General features: G+C 53.6%; 1 protein-coding gene across 1 annotated transcript in view; it reads left to right on the forward strand.

Moving 5' to 3' along the window:
- The window catches only part of CPAMD8 (C3 and PZP like alpha-2-macroglobulin domain containing 8), a 74663-nt gene that overhangs the window by 10318 nt on the left and 45742 nt on the right, over positions 1-18603 (forward strand). Inside the window, exons 8-17 of the mRNA XM_080810331.1 lie at positions 103-216; positions 1569-1653; positions 2910-3018; positions 5678-5905; positions 8756-8926; positions 12006-12134; positions 16399-16582; positions 17029-17201; positions 17774-17923; positions 18313-18474. Coding sequence (XP_080666457.1) covers positions 103-216; positions 1569-1653; positions 2910-3018; positions 5678-5905; positions 8756-8926; positions 12006-12134; positions 16399-16582; positions 17029-17201; positions 17774-17923; positions 18313-18474 — 1505 coding nt within the window. The remainder of the gene's footprint in view (positions 1-102; positions 217-1568; positions 1654-2909; positions 3019-5677; positions 5906-8755; positions 8927-12005; positions 12135-16398; positions 16583-17028; positions 17202-17773; positions 17924-18312; positions 18475-18603) is intronic.

Genomic DNA, 18603 nt, shown 5'->3' on the forward strand with positions numbered 1-18603 from the left:
GGGATGCACAGGGCAGCCCGCAGCCATGGAGTATGATCAGGCCTGGCTGGCTCTCTGCACACGCTCTTGCCCCAGGATGACCGGGCGTCTCTCTGCACACAGGTGTGGCCAACATGACCTTCCCCCTTTCTGACCAGCCGGTGCTGGGAGAATGGCTCATTTTTGTCGAAATGCAAGGCCACGTGTACAACAAGTCCTTCGAAGTTCAGAAGTATGGTAAGCCCGAGACTCTTAGGGTTTCACCTCTGGGCGAGACCACAGACCCGGTGACGACACCGATGATGGGAGAGGACGGAGACAGCCCCATTCGCTGGGGATCAGTGCAGAGAACTGGGCGCTTCGTTGTTTCGTTTTTATGAGAATTGTCATAAAACACACATAACAAAATTGGCTGGCTTCGCTATTTGTAAGTGTACATTTGTGCGGCATTAGGGCTTTCAGATTGTTGGGTAGACATCACCACCGTCCATTTCCAGAACTTTGCATCTTCCTAGACTGAAATTCAGTCCCCACTAAACGCTAACTCCCTGCCCCCTCCCCAGCCCCGGGCCAGCTTGCAGTCCTACTTCCTGTTTCTATGACTCTGACTCGGCCAGGTGCTTCGTGGAAGTGGGACTGTACAGTGTTTGTCCTTTTGCATCTGGTGTATTTCACTCAGCATGATGTCCTCCAGGTTCATCCGGGTCGTAGCCTGGGTCAGAATTCCCTTCCTTTTTATTGTTTATTTTTATCGTTTTTAAAAGGATTTTATTTATTTATTTGACAGAGAGTGCGCACAAGGAGGGGAGCAGCAGGTAGAGAGAGAGGGAGAAGCAGGCTTCCTGCTGAGCAGGGAGCCCGATGTAGGGCTCGATCCTAGGACCCCAGGATCGTGACCTGAGCTGAAGGCAGACGCTTAACTGACGGAGCCACCCAGGCGCCCTCCCTTCATTTTAAGTCCATTTCTTTTGGTTCTTTCAACCTCATCCTGACCCTGTGCACAGATAGGGGAGCTGAGACGTTGAGAGGCATTCAGGAAATTGCTGAAGTAACAGGAGCTGGAGAGCGAACACGGACCAGAGAAGGAAAGGCTGTAGAGGACAGGGATGTTGGTTGCAAGCGACAAGCCCAGTGCAAACTCTGGAAGTAAAAGGAAGGGAATTTATGGCCTTGCGTTGCAAACTCGAAGGACCAGCTTCTTTGTGTTTCCTCCGTGCAGCTTCTGGGTGTCGGTGTCCATCCCTCCTCCCCAAGCTGCCCAGCATGACCAGATGGCTGGATGCTCCCAGGGCTGAGCACCTCTGGGCCGGCCTGCATGCAGAGCGCGTGGCCTAAAAGTGATGAGATGTGGGCCTCTGGGGAGAAAAAGAGTGTGCGTCCCCCCAAAATACGAAATAATGGTGGGCCAGCGAAATCCCCAGAAAGCTGCCTGCGATCAAGGAAGGGTGGGGGCGTGGATTCCTGTGGTGTTGCCTCCGGGTGGCCCTGGGCTGTGGCTTTGCTGGCACCCCTCCCACAGCGCCAGGACCTTCTGAGGCCGCCCCAGCGGTGGAAGTTGCCTCTCCCTCCTCTTCGCTCTCTCCTTCCAGTGCTGCCAAAATTTGAGCTCCTTATTGACCCGCCCCAGTATATCCGGGACCTGGACGCTTGCGAGAAGGGCATTGTGCGGGCCAGGTGAGAAAGAGGTGGTCAGCATGGGCGAGCCCCTCCCCTTGCAGACACGCCCCTCCCCTTGCAGACATGCCCCTCCCTGGGACACGCCCTCCTGGGGCACGCCCTCCCCCATGGGCCTGCCCCTCCTCCCTCAGACTCCTCCCCTTGGTGGGGTATCCCCCCTCTTCCCACATTGTTTTCCTCCTGGGGGGACACCCGTCCCCCTCCCCTTCCTGTGTCGCCCTTTTCCTTGCAAACAGCACCCACAGGGAATGGGGTGACCCGCAAGGGATTTCTTGAAGGGGTTGCCTGTCTCATGACTAGGCTTATCGCCAGCTCCAAAGTGAGGGTTGACCAGAGGGTGTCCAGAGACACTGTTCCTTTCTGGGGTCCCCCAGGGAGAGTGCTCCAAGGCCCTTGTTCCCGCTCAGCTCTCTCACCTTCTGGAGCTTGTGGTTGAGGCCGTTCTCTTGCCCTCCACTCCTGCAGCTTGTGTGGGTTCTTTTTTGTTTGTTTGTTTGTTTTTTTCTTCCTTTAAGTAATCTGTACCCCTAACGTGGGGCTGAGATCAAGAGTGCCCCACTCTATGACTGAGCCATCCGGGTGCCCCTGCCACGTGTGTTTTAAAATCCAAGGATGTTGTCAACTATACTCAAATTAAAAAAAAAAAAAAAATCCACACACCTTTTCTATAGTCTAGAAAATACTATAAAAATGGCTGGTGTTATTTTTTTATGTGATCTGCCATCTTGCTCCTGGGTCCCTATAAGCAGGTGTCGTCTCTGCCTAAGGCTTGACAAACATACATTTAAGTGTTACCGGCATCTCTGAGAGGATAATTTTATTTCCATTCTCTGGGTGACGAAACCAAGCAGTATGATCCCTAATTCAAAGTTGAATTCACCAGAGCGCTTAGGCCCAGGCTTCCCCGATGCCCACAGTTGTTCGATCCTCTGTTGTCCTGCTTCAACAAGTGGCAGGCCCAGTGGTGGTCTCACATACTCTCCCGCTCTTGGGTCCAGAGTTCCTCTCTGACCCTTGGTCTCTTTTTCTGTCAAATACAAGTCCCAGTGCAGAGGATTGCAGGTGCCAATGCTGGTCTGTCTGTGCTGACTCTGGGCTGTGGGAAGGGCTGTAAGCTCGGAACGTAGGATGGGGGAAGCATCCTTGGATCAGCTGGCCACATCCCACAGGGGCTTGGCCTTCCCTCCCCTGGCCCCTCCCCTCCCCTCCCCTGCTGCTCCCGTGTGAAATTAACTCCCTTTGTTTTGTTCCAGGTATACCTTTGGAAAACCTGTCTCGGGGACCTTAACGATCAATATGACTGTAAATGGCGTGGGGTACTACAGCCAGGAGGTGGGGCGCCCTGTCCTCAGAACCACAAAGGTGAGGAGCAGGGACTCCATGCTGCTCTTCCAATGGATCCCTTCCTGCCCGGCCTGCCCTTGGCTTCAGCTCCGTGATCATTTACTTTATTTTACTTTCTAAAACAATTTATACGGTGAGGATTTTCCCAGTGATAAAATTTCTGCAGGCTGGAGATTTTAGAAAATATTTTTTGAAAAAGAAGAAATAAAGGTGATTTCTTCTCTGACAGACAAAACCACTATTGATAGGTTGATGTATGTCCTCCCCAGATAGTATGTGCAAAGTTTTTTAAAGAAATAGCTTTATTAAGATATAATTCATGGACCATGCAATTCAAATACACACATAGAACATAGGATTCGGGGTTTTTAGTATGTTCAGGTTATGCCATAGCCATCACAGGCCTGAGTTTGGGTATTTCCACCATCCTCCCCAAGTCCCTCACGTCCTTTTGTAATCTATTACCATCCCTAGCCCCGGGCAACCACTGATCTGCTTTCTGTCTCTAGGAATGTGCCTGGTTCAGATGTTCTGTATACACGGAGTCGTATGCTATACAGTCTTTCGTGTCCGGCTTCTTTTGCCCGGCACGATGTTTCAAGGTTCATCCCCCTCGTAGCAGGTGTCTGAGCTTGGTTCCTTTTTAATAGCTGAGTAATAGTCCATTGTATGGACGGACCACATTTGGTTTTTCCGTTTACCCGTCGATGGATATTTGAGTTTTCCCCACTTTTTGGGCATTCTAGATACTGCTGCTCTGAACATTTCGCGTACAGGTTTGTGTGAGGCCAGACGTGTTCGTTTCTCTTGGATGTGGCATTCCTGGGTTGTGTGGTGTGGAATTCAGTAGACTGCCCGCATAAGAATGAGCAAAGGCTATTTATTTGGAGCTCACTGTAGCAAAGGGAGTCAGCCACCATCACCCCCAGTTGGCAGACTTGAAGCTTTATTGTGAGAAAGAGGGAAGGCTTCAGGTGTGTCCCCGCTGGAGGCTGTTGGCACCTAGAAGGGAAGCATTCTGTAAGATTGGTTAGGGATGCATGCTTGGTTTTCTCAGTTGGTTCTAAGATATAAGGGCAAAATGGGACACCCGGTTGGCTCAGTAGGTAGAGCGTGCGACTTTTGATCTTGGAGTCATGAGTTTGAGCCCGACCTTGGAGGTAGAGTTTGCTTAAAACTTTTTTCTTAAAAAGGGGTCCCTGGGGGCACCAAGGTGGCACAGTCGGTTGGGCATCTGACTCTTGGTTTTGACTCAGATCGGGATCTTGTGGTCGTGGGATCGAGCCCTGCGTCGGGCTCTGCACTCAGCCCAGAGTCTGCTTGTAAGGCTCTCTCCCTCTCCCTCTGCCCCTTCTGCTAGTGTGTGCATGCTCTCTCTCTGTCTTTCTGAAATAAATAAATACATCTTTAATAAAATAAAATAAAAAGTGGTGCCTGGCTGGCTTGGTCAGTAGAGTAAGAGACTCTTGATTTTGGGCTTGTGAGTTTGAACCCCACATTGGGTGTAACAACGACTTAAATAAATCTTTTTTTTTTTTTTAAAGATTTTATTTATTTATTTGACAGACAGAGATCACAAGCAGGCAGAGAGGCAGGCAGAGAGAGAGGAGGAAGCAGACTCCCCGCTGAGCAGAGAGCTGGACGCGGGGCTTGATCCCAGGACTCTGGGATCATGACCCGAGCCGAAAGCAGAGGCTTCAACCCACTGAGCCACCCAGGCACCCCGACTTAAATAAATCTTAAAAAGAAAAAGAACGGAGTAGGTGAGGGGCGCCTGGGTGGCTCAGTGGGTTAAAGCCTCTGCCTTTGGCTCAGGTCATGATCTCAGGGTCCTGGGATCGAGCCCCGCATCGGGCTCTCTGCTCAGCAGGGAGCCTGCTTCCCTTCCTTCTCTCTCTGCCTGCCTCTCTGCCTACTTGTGATCTCTGTCAAATAAATAAAATCTTAAAAAAAAAAAAAAAAGAACGGAGTAGGTGGAAAATCAGAAATCAGAGAAGCTGTCTGTTACTAATCCAGTTCTAGCCATCTGGGTTTGGTTGTTATGGGGCTGTCTTAGACCTCGGGGTCAGACTTCCTTCGAGGCTCATAGATCACGGGTTGGCCATTTTTCTATATGGTCCTGCCATGGTCTGTTTAGGGGTGACTGAGTTTAGCCCTTTGAGAAACTTCCAGACTTTTTTTCCAAGCGGCTGTGTGACTTCACAGTCCCATGTCTATAGAGCCTGGAGGTCCTCTGCCTCTGGGTCCTCCAGCCCTGGACCCTGTCATCCCTTCCACTGGCGGCGGCCCTTGCCTTGATTCTCTGGCTTACTGAGTCATGTCTCCGAAGCTGTTTCTAGAAGGGGCTTGTTTGCCAGGCCCCCTGCTGGGTCCTGAGATAGGGGTCGAATGGGGGTGTTGTGTGCCCCGGGAGTGGGAGTGGAGCGCCAAAGTGGGGAGGGTGACGGTTCAAATCCCTGCCCTGCTGTCTGCTGAGGGCCAACATCTTAGTCCCCGGGACATGCTGCATCTCCAGCAACGGATGCAGTGACCCACGGCACAGGTTGGCCGTGTCCCCGCGTGTCCCCGCAGCCCTCCAGCAGCTGGAGCGTCCTGCACTTCAGATGGGGTTTTGAGACTCGTTCCTCGAAACCATTCCAACCCCGAGTGAACACATTGCGTGTGCTTCTGCCTCCAGATCCACGGCTCCCAGGATTTCGACATCTGTGTGAAGGACATGATCCCTGCCGATGTCCCCGAACACTTCCGGGGCACCGTCAGCATCTGGGCCACGGTAACCAGTGTGGACGGGAGCCAGCAGGTGGCGTTTGATGCCTCCACCCCTGTCCAGAGGCAGCTGGTGGACGTCCGCTACTCCAAGGACACCAGGAAGCAGTTCAAGCCTGGCCTGTCCTACGTGGGGAAGGTAAGCGCTGGGGGTGGGGGGACAGCGCCCAGTGGGGGGCCATCGGAGGGTGTGGGCTCTGCACTGCCTGCCCCCCAGCTCCGCTCAAGGACCACGGTGAAGCCGCTGCAGAGACACTGTGGGTCCGCAGTGGGGACGCCACCGAGGACGGGGTCCTTTAATTACACCGTGTAACCTTGGCTCTTGGTGTCCGAGGGCTGTATTGCAGAGTGTGGCAAGAGCCGGTACCCCCGGGTGAGGGGCACTGGACATTTTGCTCCGCCTGAAAGGATATTCTCCAGACCAAGACTTGGTATAACCATTTATTAAGTCAGTTTCTCGAAGACAGTGTCATTCTTACTTGGGTTGACTTTATTTCTGGAGGAACTAACATCCAAAGGAATGCCCCCACCATGCAAAGCAGATCTTCTGCCCCTGAGATGACTGACTCATATCCCTGGCGAGAAAGTGGCAATTTTGAATAGGCTCCCACCTCCTACCCACCCACCATGCCGTTTTTAGACACCATTAGGTTTTAGGTGACCAGAAACCCAAGATCCTTATCCTAATTGTTGTAGTGGGCATTTGTGTCCTGTGGCGGCAAGGCCAGTGGTGCCCAGTGTTACCCCAGAGGGAAGCTGGTGGCACCCCTGACCTCAGCCTTGCCCACCGCCCGCATCCCTGGCCCCTCTTGCCCTCTGTGGGTCACTCACAGGATCCTGCTGCTCTGTCCTCATGCTGTGTCCTGCTACTCCCGCTCTGTTCTGAGACCTCCTTCCTCTCTTTGCCCGGATCCCAGTCCCTCCTGTCCGCACACAGAGACACACCTGTGTGCCTCTGGCTTTGAGGGTCCCAGCGTGTAAAGAAGCTAAAGCCCAAAGAGCAGGGTCAGAATGTGCGTGAAGAAAGGGCTTGGGCTGTCAGATCAACGAAAGGGAGCATTTCACGTACAGCCGGGAAATCATCCACCATTGGCATTAAAGACCAGAGCTGTAAGTGGGGATCATGCAGGCAGAAGCCCCTGTCACTGTCACCAAGTATCTAGACAGGTGAGGGAGTAATCTAGGGACCTTTGGGGCCCACGGACTATATTTCTTTCACACCATTCCTGTCTTTTTTTTTTTAAAGGTTTTATTTATTTGAGAGAGAGAGAGCGAGCACGCACATGTGCAGAGGGGAGGAGCCGAGGGAGAGGGAGAAGCAGGCTTCCCATTGAGCTGAGAGCCCAATGCGGGGCTCGATCCCAGAGACCCAGGATCATGACCTGAGCCAAAGGCAGACCCTTAATCCACTGAGCCCCCCCGCCGATGCCCCACCACCCCTGTCTTTTGAACCCCTTGTTCTGACTCCCTTTTCTGCCTGTCTGAATGAGGTCTGAGCATCACAGGGAACTGTTCGTAGCATTGCCCGTGCTGTTCCTACCCCGGTGTGGCCCCAGGCCAATAGCCAGCACGTGGTGATTCCCACACTGTGATTTGAACACGGAGACCAGTGGGCTAGAATTCAGAGCGCAGAAATAAATCCACACCCTGGATGGATACTGAGTCCCTGGATGCTCCCCTGACCGAGTGCCTGGGATACCCTGCTTCCAGTTAGCCGTCCACAGCTTCTCCACACCAGAAGCCTCCAACTGGGACACACCTGAAGCCATCCCTGTTTCTCGCTATAAGGCTTTCCCGCTTCACCTGCGTTTGAGCCTCGGCCAAACACCAGTGGTGTTGGCTGTGACTCTCTTGCTGCAGCAGGCTCCAAGTAAATAGCTTTTATCCATTCTCTGTCAGGTGGTCTTCATTTAATTCCACACCACGTGGCCCAGGAGGTCCACTTCACCACGAGGCCCCGGGCTAGTGGCCAGCACGTGGTGGCTTCTACCTTGTGACTCATTTGCCAAGTCCAAGGTTGTGACGGTCCTCCCACCCCACCCACCCATCTCTAAGTGTTTCAAAGTTCTAGATCTTAACGTTAGGTCTATGATCCATTTTTAACTTTTGTAGATGGTGTGAGGTAGGGGTTCACTTGCATTCTTTCACGTGTGGGTATCCAGTCGTCCCAGCCCCATTTGCTGGGGAAACTGTTCTTTCCCCATTGGATGGTCTTGGCACCCCTGTTGAAACCAGTTTATCCCGGATGTGTGGGTTTGTGTCTGGAATCTCAGTTCTGTCCCATCAATCGCTATGTCTCTTCTGTGCCAATACCACATTGTCTTGATTATTGTAGCTTCCTAGTGAGTTTTGAAAATTGGGACACGGGGGCTTCTGGGTGGCTCAGTCGGTTAAGTGACTGCCTTCAGCTCAGATCATGATCCCAGGGTCCTGGGATCAAGCCCCACATCAGGCTCCCTGCTCGGTGGACAGCTTGCTTCTCCCTCTCTCTCTGCCTGCCGCTCTGCCTAGTTGTGATCTCTCTATCCCTCTGTTAAATAAATAAATAAAATCTTAAAAAATAAAAAATAAAAAAATACAATTATAAAAAAAGGGGGCACCTGGGTGGCTCAGTGGGTTAAGCCTCTGCTTTCGGCTCAGGTCATGGTCTCAGGGTCCTGGGATCGAGCCCTGCACTGGGCTCTCTGCTCAGCAAAGAGCCTGCTTCCCCCTCCCCCTCTGCCTGCTTCTCTGCGTACTTGTGGTCTCCATCTCAAATAAATAAATAAAATCTCGGAAAAAAAAAAGAAGAAAATTGGGACATGTGAGTTCTCCTTTGTTCCTCTTTTTCTTGATTATTTTGGTTATTTGGGGACCGTTGCAATTCCCTGTGATTTTTAGCGTCAGCTTGACTTCTGGGGAGAAGTTGGCTGGGATTCTGATGGGGGATTAGATCAGTTTGGGGAGTGGAGCTGCCCTCACCGTGTTGAATCTTTGGTGACCCTTCCAGGTGGAGCTGTCCTACCCGGATGGCAGCCCAGCCGAGGGGGTGACGGTCCAAATCAGAGCAGAGCTGACACCAAAGGACAACATCTACACCATCGAATCTGTGTCCCGGGGAGGTCTGGTGGGGTTTGAAATCCCCTTCATCCCCATGTCAGCACAACACGTGTGGCTGGAGGTGGGTGAGTTGCTTGGACCTGTGTCATTCAGCCACTAGACACAGCCTTGGTGCGTTCCCCACTCCATGCTTGGGCACCAGGTCGGTGGACAGTTGCCCTGAGGAAGTTTACAGCCTTTGATGGGGAATCTGGGGGATGGATAACCAGCCCATCCCAGGGCAAGATGGGAAGTCAAGGACAGGTGAGTGCTCCTGGCTTGGTCATGCTGAAGCTGGCTGGATCTCATCCTGTGGACTCCTGACCTTGGGGAGGGTCATCCAGGCTGCTCCTGGGAGGGTGGGACAGCATGCAGAAGCCAGAGGCCAAGTTGAGCCCTTTGGGAAGTTTCGGAGGAGGAGGGAGCTGGCAGGGTGCCCCTGACCTCACCGGGGTGCTTGGGGTTTACTCAGAAGGCAGCATCAGGGGGACAGAGTGATCTGATTTTGGATACCCAGTGGTTGCTCCGGTAACCATCATGGGAGGGTACCTGGGAGAAGCACGGGTGGGCAGACAGGATGCGATGACGGAGAGGCCACCAAGCCTGGAGCTGTGAAGGTAGAATGCGCAGGACAGGAGGTCGCATTGTCGGGGAGGGAGGAGCAGGAGTGCTAGAAGATGGTGTCCCAGTACCCTCCCCCCCGGCTCTGTGGCAGCCCCATGGGCTCTGGGTGGCAGGGAAGGGATGGGAGGCAGTCTAGAGTAAATGTTTAGGTGAGAGCCGAGGACACTTGGGGTGACTGTGTCCTCTGTGGGGCGGCATGTCCTTACAGACTTTTAACCATCCAAGTTGCAAACTCAGGGGTCTCCAGGCTACAGCCCTCCAATGGGCTACAAATTCGTTACTACAATTACAGCTTTTTTTGTTCAATGATCAAAAGACATCCCTTTGTTTCTATTAGTCCACTAGCAATTAAGTTGCAGCAAAGCCCCGAAATACTATAAATACCAGAATTAGCTGAATAATTTTCTCTCTCATAGATACATGTCTAAAAATTAGCTTTTCCCCAAAATGGCACTTTAATAGAAAGGTATTCTGTTAATGTTATTAAATACTGCTTAGGAAAAGGTTTTAATTCTTTTAAATGGAAAACGAATAGTAAATGTTAATGATTTTTACTTTCTTTGTTTTTTTAAAGATGTATTGATTTATTTTAGAGATAGAGCATGAGCTGAGGGGAGGGGCAGAGGGAGAGGAACAAGCTGATGTGGGGCTCGATCCTAGGACCTTGAGATCACGACCTGAGCCAAAATCAATTCGGAAGCTTAACCGACAACGCCACCCAGGTGCCGCTAATTATTATTATTTTTTAAATATTTTATTTATTTATTTGACAGAGAGAGATCACAAGTAGGCAGAGAGGCAGGCAGAGACAGAAAGGGGAAAGCAGGGTCCCCGCTGAGCAGAGAGCCCGATGCGGGGCTCGATCCCAGGACCCTGGGATCATAACCTGAGCCGAAGGCAGAGGTTTTAACCCACTGAGCCACCCAGGCGTCCCCGCTAATTATTTTTTAACTGAGTGTAACTGACACATCGCCGTATGTTGGTTTCGGGTGGATGCCGTGAGTCCATATTCCCTCCTGTCATGAAACAGTCACCACGGTAGGTGTGCTCAACATCCCGTGTCACATGTCGTTATACATTTTCTTTTCTCCTTGTGAGAAATTTGGAGATCTACTCTTTGCAACTTTCCAAATATACAGTACGATATTGTTAACTATGGTCATCACGCTGGACATGCGATCCCTGAGGCTTATTTTTTAACTGGAGATTTGTGTCTTTGGCAATCACAGTTTTATTACAGCAAAGTGACAAATTAGGACCAAGAGAGTGAGGCAAGGGCCCCTAGGTGGCTCAGTGGGTTAAGCGTCTACCTTTGGCTCAGGTCGTGATCCCAGAGTTCTGGGATCAAGCCCTGTGTCAGGCTCCCTGCTCAGTGGGGGGCCTGCTTCTCCTTCTCCCACTCCCTCTACTTCTGCTCTGTCAAATAAATAAATAAAACCTTTAAGAAAACAACCCCCCCCACCCCGGCCGAAAAACAAAGAGAGGAAGGCAGAGGGCGAGAGCTGGGAGGATTCCCTATTTGAAGCTTCTTATGTTGTCACATTGGAGTCCCTGGGACACACTACCCTCCCAGCTTGTGATACGTGACAGTAGCCACAGAGAAGTGTCAGCCAGAGGCGCTCACTTGAGCCCAGGTGTCCATCGGGTTCTGTAACGTAGGTGCGATATAGGTGTGAGTCATTGGCTCTGCCACTGAACTCCGGTTCTAGCCGGAGCTCCCTCCCAGGAGGTCCGGCTGGTAGCGCAAATCTCGGAGCCCCAGCCCCTTGTCCCTGTCCTGAGTCAGCTGGGTAGCATGTGTCACCAGGACACACCGTGAGTAACAGAGATGCTCTCGTCAGTTGGGAGACCCCAGGGCCTTTAAAGGCTACCTCCCGGAAACTGGGGACAAAGTGGGCCCACTTCTTTATTCCTGATCCCACAGAAATCTTCGATCGGCACCTCCGTCCTCTCCCTTTGTTGCCCTCTAGTCTTTCAGCAGCACGTGAAGGGAACAGGCTCAAAGCCCACGGGAACAAGAGCTGTGTAACCGCCCCCCGCAGGGCTTAGCGGGGTGCGGAGGGGAAGGGCTTGAGCTCAGGGAGCGGCAGGGTCCAGAGCCCCGCAGATGCTGTCCCACACGGCTGCTCCTTCTGTCCACCTTCTCTGTGGTCACTTCCCAGGCCTGTTATCCCCTCTGAGAAGCCACCAGGGCCACCAGCAAGCCAGAGAGGGGGTAGGGGATGGGGAGGGCTTCCTAATATGCCCGTGATAGAACTAGCTCTTGGTGGCCTCACGAGTGACCTGCGTCTGCCTGAGCGCCCTCGCCCCACCCCAACACCCTGGGACCAGTCTTGGTCACTTGCTTCGTGGAGCTGAGAAACAGCACGTTAAGGCACATTGGACCCCAGTCTCTGAGAACTGGGGAGAGGGGTCCCCAAAGGCAAATGGGAACGTGAGAGGGTCTTGCTGCAGGCTAGGGCAGGCAGAGGCATTCCCTAAGACCCGCTTCCTCCACCAAGCCCCCAGGTCTTGACCAAGTACCCTTGTTTCTTCAGACCAAGGTGACGGCACTCCATGGAAAGCCCGTGGGGGCCCACTACCTGCCCAGCTACCTGTCTCTCAGCAGTTGGTACTCCCCCAGCCAGTGCTATCTGCAGCTGCAGCCGCCTACGCACCCCCTGCAGGTAAGGCTGGCAGGTGTGTCCTCCCCCAACCCTGCCCCACCACGGCGGGAAGGCGGGAAGCAGTGAGCATGCATCTAGGAGGCAGGGATCTGCGCGTTCCCCGGCAGGACTGATGCTGGGACTGATGCCACAACCCGGCCTCCCTCCAGCAAGGGCGGAATTCCTCGGGATGAACGCCCGCCCGTCATTTCAGTATGGTGAACACTTAGGCTGTGGCCTGCGGTTTACTGTGATAAACCTGACCCTTGGGGTGCTGTCCCTGAAGATTAGCAGCTTGCCTTATGGGGTGGCACGCCTGTTACGGTCAATGAGCCAGTGTCCACGTGTCCGCTGTATTCACGGCAGTCTGCAGGGCGCGTTAGGGACCTCTCCTGGCTTTGCAGGTTCCGTGGGTTTGGACAAACGTAGAATGACACGCATCCAGCATTATAGTATCATACAGAATGGACTCAGTGCCCTGAAAATCCTCTGGGTTCCCCCCTCCCCCCACCTGTTCATTCATCATCCCTCCCTCCCTGCTAGCCCCCGGCAATGACCCGTCTTTTCACTGTCTTTATCTTTCTACCTTTTCCAGAATGTCATATCATGTTGGGAGAAGTGAAACCCCCTGGGGTTGTGTTGGTTGGAGGCACAGTGTCGATACACATGCACAAAGGAAGTCAGGTCACAAGATTTATATACAGATCGCAGAATAGGATGGGAGGGTGCCCAGCAAGCCCGGCAGGTGGGGGGAGGGCAGGCCTTTGCCCCAGGTCCCAAGCGAGCAGGAGACGGACAGCAGGGCAGCAAAGCGCCTGTGACTCATAGGTGGCTGAGGAGGAGGTCACTAACATTTTGGGGGTCAGTGCTAAGTGGTTATTTTAAAAGGCACGTGGGGGGAAATGATGGGGCCAGAATCCCAAGCTCGGGTCCTCATCTGCATGTCCAGACTCAGCGTGTGAGCAGCTGGTCAGGCCATCAGATGCCCAGGCAGCAACTCAGAACAGCTGTTTTCCATCCGACATAGACAGTCGTCCCCCCCTTATCCGTGGGGATACATTCCTACATTCCCAGTGGCTGCCTGATATGGCGCGTAGTACCAAACCCTAGCTGTACGTTCTTTCCTATACATACGTGCCTGCGACACAGATGGACTTACAAATCAGGCACAGCGAGATGATTACCAACAGCAATTCATAATAAAATAGAACCACCATAATAATATACTGTAATAACAGTCACGGGACTGTGGCTTCTCTCTCCCAAAATACACTGTACTGTGCCCAGCCCGCTTGTGACTCCACCACGGTGTAAGGTCTACGCCAGGGGACGAAGGAGGGCGAATGACACGGGCGTTCGGCAGCCCCTGACCTTCCCATGACATGTCAGAAGGAGCACCTGCTTCCAGACCGCCGTGGATGGCGGGTAACCGAAACCGTGGATAAGGGGGATGGCTGTAGTCGGAACCATACAGCACGCAGCCTTCTGCTTTCTGAAAGCATTCCTGCTTTCACTTAACAACATGCATCGAAGGTTCTGCCTTGTCTGTCTGTCGTATGGTATGGACGAACGGTGGTTGGTTTACCCCCTCGTGTCTTGAAGGGTTGATGGGCCATAAAGTACCCTATGAGCTCCCTTAGCTGAGAGGCCTCCCCAGCCCCGTAGACCTCTGGCACTCCCTTTCCGAGAGCCGCTGCCCGGACCCAAGGCAGCTGGGATACAGCTCAGAGGAATCCTGGCACTGGGGCTGCCGGTTTCGGGGGCTTAATGGCCCTCTGCAGGAGTTATGAGAATGAGAAACTCAGATGAGATTGTGCCTGGCTGGGCTGGACGTGCTGTTCTTGTTGTAACGCTGTTCAAGCAGCAGCGCGTTGTGGGGGTGCTGACCTTGGCTGCTGTCCTGCGGGGGCGGGGATTAGCCTGTCCCCAGCTGCCGGTACTGCAGTTCCCGCTAGGCAGGGACTTGGCTGGGCCACTCAGACTTTCCTCTCGGAGGGACATCTCCGTCCTGCCTGAGTGGGGTCAGCAGGCTCTGGCCCCCTCACCTCTGCGACTGTCACCGAGGGGCCCTGGGCACAACTGCAGGGCATTGAGACAAGAGTGGCCCTGCTGGGTCCAGCCTGGGCTCTGGTTTCCCCTTCCTTCAGCTCCGAGGCGCATGCTGAGGGGAGCTGCTCTGTAAACGGGGGCTGGCAAGCCAGTCTTTTAGGATTGCTGTGATGCCATGCTCTTTTCTTTTTTCTAACATCCGCAACTCAAGGGGACTTTTGTTTAGGTGTCTTTTTATAAGGTGGATATATACAAACTTAGAAATAATAAAAAATGGTATAACCATAGGCCTTTCACCTAGATTTATGAATTAACATTTTGCCTCTATCATCCATCCTCCCACTCACCGCCCACTTGCCCACCTACCCACCCACCCAGCCATCCACCTGTCCGTCCATCCACCCACCCATCCATCCATCCGTCCATCCATCCACCCAGCCACCCAGCCATCCTTCTGTTGCTTTAGATATATATATATATATTTTTGGGTGCAACATTGGAAAATAAGTTACAGATATGATGCTTCACTCTTAAGTACTTGAGCATAAAATGTCCTAAAAATAAGGACATTCTGCAGCATGATCTCAAGGCTCTTGTATCTAAGAGAATTATGTTAACTCAAGATGTTGTTTAATTCACAGGCAATATTCCCATTTTCAAAGATGCCCCCAAGATGTAACTTATATCTTGCGTGTGAACACCCACGCACGACTACACAGTCTTGTGCACACGTGTGTAAGTGTGCAACTATCTGCATGTGCCTCTGGGAATGAGCATGTGTGCGTGCATGCACGTGTGTGTGCGTGTGTGCACGTGCACGTGCATGTGCGCATGCATTTCAGGATCCGTTTATGTGTTGCGTTTGGCTCTTCTGTGTCCATAGTTGCTCTTGATCGGGAACAGTCCCTGCTTCTGCCTTTTCATTGCCCTGACTTTTGTGAAGAATTCAGGCCCGTGGTCTGGTAGACGATCCCACATTCCGCATTAGAATCAGGCAGAATTGCTACGTCCTTGCTGCTCTCGTGGGGTCCTGGCAAGAGGCACAGAATGAGGACGCACCACTGTTGCTGGAGCTGATTTTACCCCGGGGTCGGGTCTGATTCCTCCCAGCTCTTTCCGCTTGCGGGGGAGGCTGCTGAGTAATCGGGGTGACCATCTGAGACCCAAGCCACAATGTCCTGACGCCCCAGCAAACTCCTTCCCACCCTCCGCCATGCCTTTAGCGTCACGGACAATCCATTGCTATAATCCACTATCGCCAGAGGCACTGCGTGATGGCGGTTCTGAATTCTGTCATTCCTTCTGCGTTAATAGCCGGTGTTCCTCTGTACAAAGAAAGAACCTTCCGTCTCTCCTCCCCACAGTTATTTTTGTTGCTGTGCGGTGGTTCAGAGTATGTTACTGACTTATGAACTTTAAAAAAAATTGCTTAATATGTTCTAATCTGCTATCATTCTTTCTTTCTCTTTTTTTCCCATACTTTCTTTTTTTAAAATTTTGAAATAATTTAAGATTTTCAGAAGAGTTGCTCAAATAGTGCAGGGAGATCCTGCATATCCTACTGTCAGCTTCCGCCACTGATTTTAAGTTTTAGAAAATTATCTTTTCACTGTTGCATTGTGAGTTTTTTATGTGTTCTGGACCCTAGACCCTTAGCAGATCTGTGAGCAGGGATGCTCAGGGTCTGGGGTTTTTATTGGGGGGTGGGGATGGGCAGTTGCAAAGCCCTGGGTGACCACCTGCATAGCCGACCTCAGTCCTAGCCCCTCCAGACGTGACACTGATACGATGTGACACAGCACCCTGGCCCCCAGCTCTCATAAATCGTATTATCAGTATCTGGTGTGGCCTGAGGCCTTGGTAGACAAAGATGCTTATCAGGCAGGGCATTTCAGAGACTTAGAGATCCCCTCTGGGGCCGTGTGGGGGGGACGGGTTGGGGGACAAAGGCCAGACCTCTCTTTGGGCCAGGTTCACTTCGTTGCTGCACCCCACCCCGTCGAGAGCTTCCACACCGGTAGTACGCTCCGTCTGACCACAGTCCTGGTCGCAGAGCCGCGGCTGAGGCTGCCGCGGGGGCACGGCCACTGCCCACTGCCACGATGCCCCGTTCTTGGCTCTGAGGCCAGAGCCCCTGCCCCGGCCATATGCTGGCCTCCCCGTGGCCCCAGAGCAGCCATCTGTCCCAGGCTGTGGGGTGCCAGGCAGGGCTCCCCATGCTGCGTGTTTCCCCCAGGTCGGAGAGGAAGCCCATTTCCCCGTGAAGTCCACGTGTCCCTGCAACTTCACCCTGTACTACGAGGTGGCTGCGCGGGGCAACATCGTGCTCTCCGGCCAGCAGCCCGCCCCTGTCACCCTGCAGAGAAGCAGACGCGCGGCCCCAGAGACACCCATTCGAGTAATGCACCTCTCTGAGACGGGTGAGCCCGGGCCCTGGCAGGAGTTCCTCGTTCCTTCTGAACCACTGAGACAGGGGCAAGTCACCCCGGAAAGGAGGGGTAAGCAGGGCTCAGCTGGATCACTCTCCCCGCGCTCTGCAGGGGGCTGAGCAGCACCCGGCCCCGCCCACTAGATGCAGTCCCAAGTCGTGACAGCCAAAAGTGTCCCCTGGGGGTGCAGCTTGGCCCTGGCTGAGAACTGCTGACCCGCATGGTACTTTGGGAATCCTACCCGCCCCCATCATTTTGGGTTTCCCTTCCCTTCTAGGTGAAGTAATGGGGGGTGTGAGTATCCATGGAGCCCTCGCCCAGGGCCAGCCCCTCCCCCTGCGGCGCCCCATGTCACCCCCAGGGCAGCCTGGGGCATTGGTGGTCCCATTGTGGGCTGCTGGATTCTCATGCCTCTCCCCACCTTTGACTGGTCCTAGAGCCTCCTCCTGCCCCAGCAGCCGAGGTCAACGTGTGTGTGACCTCCCTTCGGCTGGCCGTGAGCCCCAGCATGGTCCCCCTGGGCCGCCTGCTCGTCTTCTACGTCAGGGAGAATGGAGAAGGGGTTGCCGACAGCCTCCAGTTTGCCGTTGAGACCTTCTTTGAAAACCGGGTAGAGCATGGGGAACTAGCCAGGGAAGCGGGGGGGCGGGGACGGGGAAGCACCATCCGGGGTGTTTGTGCCCAGGTGGGCTGCACATGGCTGCCTTTGGGATCCCAGAGGGTGTACCAGGCGGGATTGCAAGGGCTGCCCTGCCTTCAGGAGTAATTATTACATAAGTTGCATCTTTACTTCTTGGAAAGTCCCCCAGAGGGGGATTGCATTAAACCCACAAAGGGAAAGCGGTCCACTGTTCTCTGTCCCCACTGGGTTCCAAACCTAAGGGACGCTGTTCCTGTCCCCAGGAGTGGGCTCAGCCTTCTGCCCCACCTCTCTGCATCCTTTGAAAATGGCTGCCCCAAGTCCTCAGCCAGCACCTGTCTCCCCCACCTCGCCCCTCCTCTCCCATCCTCTGTGTAGAACATTCCAGTTGCACCGGGCTTGTTTCTATCACTCTGCCGCCTGGCCTTGTCCTTGCCTGGGCAGCAAGGCCATGGTCCCCACTGAGCTGGTGAGGGCCGGCGTCCATTGGCAGGTGGAGAGGGTGGCCAAGCTCCGGATTTCTCTGCTGTGTTTGGGTCCAGGTTTCACTGACGTATTCCGCAAATGAGACCCAGCCTGGGGAGGTTGTGGACCTGAGGGTCAGGGCTGCGAGGGGCAGCTGTGTGTGTGTCACTGTGGTGGACAAGAGCGTCTACCTGCTCAGGTCTGGATTCCAGCTGACTCCGGCCCAGGTGCGTGGGGGCCCTCGAGCATGGGTCCAGCACCCCCACAGCGGGGTGGGGGGTTCTCCCTTTCCAGTAAGTGAAGGGCCTCATATGAGTCTAGATTCTTTCTTTCACTGGGGAACCCAGTCCCTGATGGTTTCTTTGTGAATTGAAAGATCTCGGGGTTAAATTCATCAGATTCTTGCGATGTAACATCGTCCAGGCCCTACCTCTCCAGCCCCAACCCCTGCCCGTCGTTAGAAGAGGCCGGTGACACCAGTGCCCAACACCTAAGATGGTCTCCGAGTGATATTTGCGAAAGGAGGTGGAGATAGGAGCATGCCAGACCCCCGAGACCCGGTTGGGGTTGACAAGAAACCTCCAGTCAACCAGTCCCTCTCTCCCTTTGCCTGCAGGTCTTCCGGGACTTGGAAGAGTATGATGTTTCTGATGCCTTCGGGGCGTCCCGGGAGGATGGTTCTTTCTGGTGGGCCGGACTGGCGGCCCGACGACGACGGCGCTCCTCCTTCTTCCCATGGCCCTGGGGCAGCACCAAGGACTCTGGGTCTGCCTTCGCTGTAAGGACAGGTGGTTTTAGACCCACCACCCTCTTCCAAGCGCCTCTCACTATGGAACACAGAGGGGACACAGAGATGGTCAGGGGGGATGTTTCCAAATTTTTATTGGGACAGCACTAATGTTTGATT

This window comes from Martes martes, assembly GCF_963455335.1.
Source record: "Martes martes genome assembly, chromosome: 1".
Lineage (NCBI taxonomy): Eukaryota > Metazoa > Chordata > Mammalia > Carnivora > Mustelidae > Martes > Martes martes.